Source organism: Trypanosoma equiperdum, assembly GCF_001457755.1.
Source record: "Trypanosoma equiperdum strain OVI genome assembly, contig: ctg_216, whole genome shotgun sequence".
Classification (NCBI taxonomy): Eukaryota; Euglenozoa; class Kinetoplastea; order Trypanosomatida; family Trypanosomatidae; genus Trypanosoma; species Trypanosoma equiperdum.
The window spans coordinates 1-6,789 of NW_027124106.1; the positions used below are offsets into that span (position 1 = coordinate 1).

At 51.3% G+C, this 6,789-nt stretch overlaps 4 protein-coding genes across 4 annotated transcripts; all 4 read left to right on the forward strand.

Moving 5' to 3' along the window:
* Positions 1 to 771: 771 nt before the first annotated feature.
* TEOVI_000069000 (uncharacterized protein) lies at positions 772 to 1,116 on the forward strand (the record flags this gene model as incomplete). Its single annotated transcript, XM_067224057.1, has 1 exon — positions 772 to 1,116. The coding sequence occupies one exon, from the start codon at positions 772 to 774 to the stop codon at positions 1,114 to 1,116; it is 345 nt and encodes a 114-aa protein (XP_067080158.1).
* A 710-nt stretch (positions 1,117 to 1,826) lies between these two features.
* Positions 1,827 to 3,179, forward strand: TEOVI_000069100 (uncharacterized protein; the record flags this gene model as incomplete). Its single annotated transcript, XM_067224058.1, has 1 exon — positions 1,827 to 3,179. One exon carries the CDS (start codon positions 1,827 to 1,829, stop codon positions 3,177 to 3,179), a length of 1,353 nt encoding a protein of 450 aa, XP_067080159.1.
* A 641-nt stretch (positions 3,180 to 3,820) lies between these two features.
* On the forward strand, positions 3,821 to 4,150 carry TEOVI_000069200 (uncharacterized protein; the record flags this gene model as incomplete). The annotated part of the gene is made up of 1 exon (XM_067224059.1): positions 3,821 to 4,150. One exon carries the CDS (start codon positions 3,821 to 3,823, stop codon positions 4,148 to 4,150), a length of 330 nt encoding a protein of 109 aa, XP_067080160.1.
* Positions 4,151 to 4,905: 755 nt separating this feature from the next.
* Positions 4,906 to 6,717, forward strand: TEOVI_000069300 (wee1-like protein kinase; the record flags this gene model as incomplete). Its single annotated transcript, XM_067224060.1, has 1 exon — positions 4,906 to 6,717. One exon carries the CDS (start codon positions 4,906 to 4,908, stop codon positions 6,715 to 6,717), a length of 1,812 nt encoding a protein of 603 aa, XP_067080161.1.
* Between the last annotated feature and the right edge of the window lie 72 nt (positions 6,718 to 6,789).

Consider the following 6,789-nt stretch of genomic DNA (forward strand, 5'->3'; position numbering starts at 1 on the left):
ATGGTCAGTGAGGAAAGTGGGTTGGGCGGGATAACGGAAACTGCAGTGAGTCGAAGGGCTCTGGCTGCAAAAAGTCATCGCTATAATGTGGAGCGTGTGCCGGTATACAAGGAATTGTTCAACAGCGAGTACCAGAAAGATTTAAAAAAATTGAATAACAAAAACAAAGATACCTCGTGACGGTCAAGCGGTGCTGACGCGAGTGAAGGGGGACGAGTTGGAGGCAGATCGGGGGATGATAACATTAACTGAAGAGAGTGCCGAAAATCAGCGTGACTCCGCTTTTAATGTGAGGCGAGCGCTGCCGTTCGCCTAGGTAGGACTCAATGGCAACCTGCTCTCTCGGTAGCACATGCTTCCCGCGATTAATTCCTTCGCCCTCCTCACCATATCTGTCCCATAGGCTTAGCCACTTTTGTGGGGATCATTGTTTGTGTCTTGTTCCCCTTCTACTCTACTTGTACTAGCGTTCTCCATTCGGCATGTACACTCCCTCGGGGTCACAATGGGTGGAGGGACCAAATGTACCCCTTCCCCCTTTTCCCCTTTCAGGTGACTTTTTGGTCGCAACGATTAGCGACTTATCCCCACCTCTGCAATGCTTCTCATAATGTTTTCTTTCCTTTCTTTCATGTTTTTTTTGTATTTATTTCCTCTTCCATTTGTACCGGCGGTGGAAGAGGAAACCACGGTAGGGAGCAGTGACGTCAAGCGTATACATATACACCAATATCGCACGTGCGAAGCATTTTCCAGTACTAAATATCAGCGATGCTACGGCGACTTGGTGCCAATGTTAGCAACATGGCGCGCCCGATGAACAAATACGCGGTGACGGTGTCGCCGCGGCGTCATCTGGAGCCCATGAGCACGTGGTACCTTGCCTCTTGGGCTATGGTGTGGTATTATGCTTTTTTCTTTTGGATGCCAATGGTGTGGACGGACATTATGGTGCCCTCTTTCGTGTATAACAAGCTTCCAGTCATTCACTTTCTCCAGGAGAAGCGGGCGGAGCAGAAGCTGCGCCGTGTGTTGGATGAAACCTATACTGAATGGACCGAGGAGCTTGATCAGGCACACGTAACAGATGCCATTACTCGCTCACTCAACATTTAAAACATACGAAGGGAGTAGTAGGAGAACCAAAGCAGTGGAAGGTGTGGGAGGGCGATGCTCAGCGAATGGATGAAGGACTTAACGGGAGTGATGATGGTGTGAGTAGGGGTGTTTTTAATGGTGTTGAGTTGCGGAAGGTCAGCGGTGAGGGCTCAGGAGAGGGCTTGATGTCGTTGGGAGTTTTCTGCAATCAACTGGCATATTTCTACACTTTCCTTGACGTCGTCCTTTTTCTTCTCACACGTCTGTGTTGTTCACATTGCCCTTCCCACTCGCATACGTTGGTGTGCGTACGGGATGGGGTTCCCTATTTCCATTATCACTCTTATTATTATTATCACTGTTAGTGTTATTATTTTCATAACCTGTTCTTGCGTATTAGAGCAACTATAGCGGAGTCACCTCTGCCTCTCGTTAACCTTGCAGGAGGAAGGGGTGCCGGTGCCCTTGTTTTAGGGTAGGGAGAAGATGGTGTGGAATTAGCATTACCTGCAGTAGACAGTGTTGCGTAGTTTGTCGGCTGTCTGTTTTGGTCTTTCTTTTTTTGTTTTTTTTTGTTCATCCACTTCGTTTTTCGTTTTTTGTTCTCACCAGCGTGGCGATGGCGTCGCTGCCTCGTTACACCGGCCCTGCTCTTCATTTTCGCCCTTGTTTTTTTTGCTGAACCAAATAATTTTGTTGTAGACAGCGCAGGCTTGAGCGCGTGTGGAATGCACGCTCATGCAGCTGCTTTTCCCGCCTATACTACCAATGTAGCAGTTTCTGCGCCACACTTTCCAACACAGGCCGAGATGGTCGACCGTGCGTGTGCCCAAGTTTTGTTGGGGCTCAGACAAACGCAGCAGGGGGTCGGGAAGGAGTGGAAGAACGTTCAGCCATGCGTTATGCTCGCCTCACAGTTATTGCTACAACAGGCTCAGTTGCACGGAGAGCGGCTGTGTGCGCTGGAGAGCAAAATGGATGAGGTGCAGCGGGCTGTCGAGGTGCTTGTCAACGACAGCCATTTGAAGGAGGAGCGGTACAACGCAGAGCGCACAGGCACTGGCGTTGCACTGGAGGGAGTGAGGCGCAATATGCAACAACTCAAGGAAGCTGTGGAAATGCAGCGTTGTGACACACAAAAATTTCACCAAGAGGTTCTCTTTCCTGGGATGAATGACTTACAGAGACAAATCGACAATGTGGTAGCAAGGTCGCTGGCCAGGAGTGTGTTAGGGGCTGCCCAGTCTTTATCTCCTACTGCCTCACCGGGACCGGGGGACTCTATACCAGCGGAAACAGATAACTCTGTGAGAGAGATGGTGCGTGAGGTCAAGTTACTGAGAAATCAGTGGCTAAAGCTGCTGCAACGACCGTTGCCTCCTGTGCGTTCAACCAGTGGCTGCCACCGATGTCGGCGATCTGGATCAGCAGCAGAAGCAACGACGGATAGGCGTGGAAAGGGTCAGGCGTCTAAGCGTTTCCTCCTAGACTGCAGCGTCGCACGGTGGCGCTGGCGCGGGGCGAATATATCATCGTGTGGTTCTTCCCCTGACGGCCCCATTCCATGGGGTTCCCTCTGCGTAAGGCGGACTGCAACTGGGGAGTGGGTACGGTTGGCAGCTTCTCCAGACAGCCGTGCAGCGTTTGCTGAGTTAAGCGGGGGAAGGGCGGAGCTGCCGTTTGTGTGGCGGGCCGAAAGACACCCCGGCGTTATTGAGTTGACGAGAAGTGGGATTTGTCGCATAGTCGTGTGTATGATTGCTAGTAACGCTGCGGCGGCGTCGGGTCGTGGCTGTGGTCACCATTCTGCTGCGACGGGGACGCCCTCTGCGGTGTTGCGCGTTAACAGCAGTTCCGTGGTTACCTTTTACTCTAGTGGATCAACATGCTACACACTGCGGCCGGTAAGGGGTGGCAGTCGCTCGCGGTTATGCGGTGAGGGAATCGCCTTTGCTACGTGGACCTTCTCAGACTACTTGCTGCTACCGGCTGGGGCATCCGTTGCCGTGTGTACCCGCGGGTCGACAGGTGCTTGCAGTGTGCATGAAGTACTGCTGGAACTGGAGTTCGTTAGCGACTGACGAAAAGACAAAGGGTAGCTGGAAACGGGGGTGGGATGGGAAGTCCACAGCCCTCTTGCGCATATGTGTATATCTATATATGGATATATACAAGAGGCGCGTGTTCTGCTCATCTGTTCAGTGGTTTGGGTGAGGGCCAAAGTGGTGCGGCAAATATCACTCTTCAGTTGTGGGATGCGGTTACATGTGATAGTTGTCAAAGATGTAATGCCGGAAACGGTTTCCGCGACGCTGCTATGATTGTTGGTAGTATACATTTGTTGACGTTGCGGGAGCCCTTCCCTCCCTCCTTTTCTTCGTTACGATCTTTTGTTGTCTTCTTGATATCATGTGTTCTTTGTTATACAAAGTGAGCCACTTGTACGAACACAGTTAGAGTGTGAACTCTTGTATGTTTTGTAAAAAAAAAATCTTTACTCGTTGTGGAGGTGTGCGCGTGCGCATGTGTGCATGTGTGTTTTGTGGAGAGAACGAAAGGGAATGGGTACGAGGAAACGAACCATTAATTTTACGCTTCTTGCTCTTTCCTTCGCCATTGTTATTCCACTGATGACTTCGTCAATGTCTTTAACAACCGATCAATCACCTAAAAGTAGCCTGAAAAGGAATACAGGCGTTTTGTCGGCCATACCAAACGCAAGATGGGTCAGGACCAATCCATGGCTTTCGCAAACGACACCATTTCAGGTGAACAATACCGCGCCCATCAAGTGTCACGCCAGGACATCATTCGCCGCGCGTTCCAGAAATGTGTCGTTCCCCTTAACGGTGGAGCTGGTGATAAAAATGGTTTGGGTTTGGACAGCGGGGAGAGGGCATGCGTGGAAGAGTTTGCTCTACTGTACAGCGCGTATGGTAAGAACGGGTTCGCTCAATTCAGCCAACTGTATGAACAATACCAAAGGGACATGTTTGAGAAAGCACGCGTGGAAATGATGACCCAGCAGGCGAGAAAGGAACTTAGTCGTTAAAAAGTCGGAAGATTACGTACTTGCAGCGCTTGGGGAGGTGGGTGTTGTAACGGGCTCTTTGGGTCGTATCTGAAGGCTGCGCAGCACCGAAAGGCCAACGCATCTGATCGTGCAGGCCGGGCGTAACTGTAAGTGTGTGGTCGTTACACCTTGCTTGTTGAAGTGGGATTACCCTTCGGCGTCAAGGTGCTAACCAAGTAATTCATGCTTAATAGCAAGAAAGTGGATTTGCTTTCAGGCTGCACGGGGAAGGGGATGTGTGGTGTGGAGCGAGGCGACGCACTGCTCGATTGTTTCGGAGACTGGGTGAAAGCGAGCGAATTAAGACGATAACGTTGAGGAGGAGTGAATGTGTTTGTCCATGTCGGGTGTTGTTTATGGGAGAGAAAAGCAGCTCTGCAACGGACCAAAGTAGTAATTACAGGTGTGTCCATGCTCACATATCTGTGTATGTGTACGTGAGCGCAGATAAGTACATCTTGGCTTTAGCACTGTACCAATATTTTTTAAAAATTATTTTCTTTTTGCACTCTTTTCGGCGCGTGCAGGAGTATAGGCAGCACACCTGTGCACACGGAATACCACCTCTTTCGTGCGTGTGTGTGTCACATAGAGAGGCTACGAAGCCAAAAGTACCAATATTAGCATACATTCATAAATTGAATATATAAACATACATACATCTGCAAGGGGAGAGAAGATTTGGCTATTGAAAGGAGGTGCTGTGAGGATCCGACTCTGTCCGCCGCCCTCAAATGTTGGCGCCTAAAGGGGGGAATGATGGCTCCGTCGTTCCCTTTACGGCCGCAGAAGGAAGTAACAGCAACACTAACTTCAGCACTGCCCGGGATGGCCAGTGTACACCCGTTCCCCCACAGCAGCGCCTCAACTCGTGGGCGCTTCCGAGGGCACCAGAAACACCTGCAAAACAACGCCGTACGAGACATGAAGAACGCGGTGGTCAGACGATTACGTATCTTAGTGGCGGTGCCTCCCACAAACGTGGTGCTGCACCTGACCGGCGCTGTAACTTGGCGTCGAGAAAACGTCCATCCAGCGAGCTTTCACAGTTCAGCGCACTGCGGTTAGACGATCCCAGTGATACCGTTCCTTTTCCACCACCTGAGTGTAGTACATCTGAGGCCACGCGGTCTTGCTTGCGCCCCCACCTTGGGCCTTTAGCTACCGGCGGTATGTCGTTGATGAACTCAGCTCCGAACTCCCCGCAGCGTGACTGGATGGCACGTGTCGGTAGCAGTTTTCCTTTTATGCCCTATTCTCCAGATCAACCGGAGTACTCTCAGGCGGAGTCGGAATTTTCCAATATCTTCAACCGTCGCATTCTGACTGACTACAAGGAGGTGAAGGAGCTTGGTTTTGGTTCCTTCGGCAGGGTAACGCTTTATGAAGAAACCGGTACGGGTGCACTTGTTGCGGTGAAGACGTCGCCACCAAATGCGAGCCGGGAGCAACGGCAACGTTTCGCGCGGGAGAGGGCTGTGATGAGCATCACGAAAGGGTTTCCGCACGTTGTGCAACTGTTAGATTCGTGGGAGGAGGGTCACGCGCCGCAGGTGTTCTTGCAGTTAGAATATTGCTCGGGAGGATCCGTGGCGGAGCGGGCGGAGCAACGACGGCAGCGCGGTGAGGTGTGGGATGAACGTGAGTTGTTTGTGTTTTTCGGACACATGGCCCTAGCATTGGATGCTCTGCATAGCGCCAACATTGTGCATGTGGATTTTAAGCCGGATAATGTACTGATAGACGAGGCAGGGGATTATAAACTTAGTGATTTCGGGTGCAGCGTCTTTGTGGATGATGATGGTTTTCCCCGAAAAACTTTTGCAGCTGCGGGTGCGAAAACCGGGAACTTGTTCAGTGCTCCTTCCTCAACGGCCGGTGTGAACAACAACAGCATGGCCGACGCGGGGCCGCTGAGCTTCCCAACCCAACTTAGTGTGGTTAGTGTGGAAGAGGGTGATTGTAGGTACCTGTGCATGGATATGCTCAACCAAAAACGTTACCTCAAGGAAGGGGACATGTTTTCCTTCGGCATTTCACTTTTTGAGCTTATGTCAGGTGAACCCCTGCCCCACCATGGCGCGGGCTTTCTCGAACTGCGCCAGCACCCTCCGCTGCATCTCCTTGAGCGTCGTGGCTACTCGAAGCGTCTTACCGCCTTCGTTGCTGAGCTGATGCACGCGGAACCGACGTCCAGGCCGACGGCACGTGATGCGCTTTGCTTCTTTCAACTTCCCCCACATGTCCCCCAAGTTATGTCGCAGTGGGTTGTAGGGGATACTCCACCACTGGATTCGCAAGTAGGGGAGGATGAGACTAATTTGCTACTGGACGTCCGTTACACTCACGCCGCCCTAGAGGTTGCTGCTCGGATATTAGACAAGGCGCGTCGGTTGCTTCGGCGCGGAAGCATTGCATCCAGTCAGTCAACTGGTGTGGCTGCTGGGCGCCGAGTGTTTGCCGAAGTAGATGGCATGTGTACGCCTAAGGACCCTGCTACAGATCAGAACTCTCAGGGGGATAGGGGAGATAGTGCAAAATTTTAGGGATGATTAGAGCAACGTAATGAAAAGTTGGGAATGAAGAAAGGTGAAAGTATATATATATATATATATATA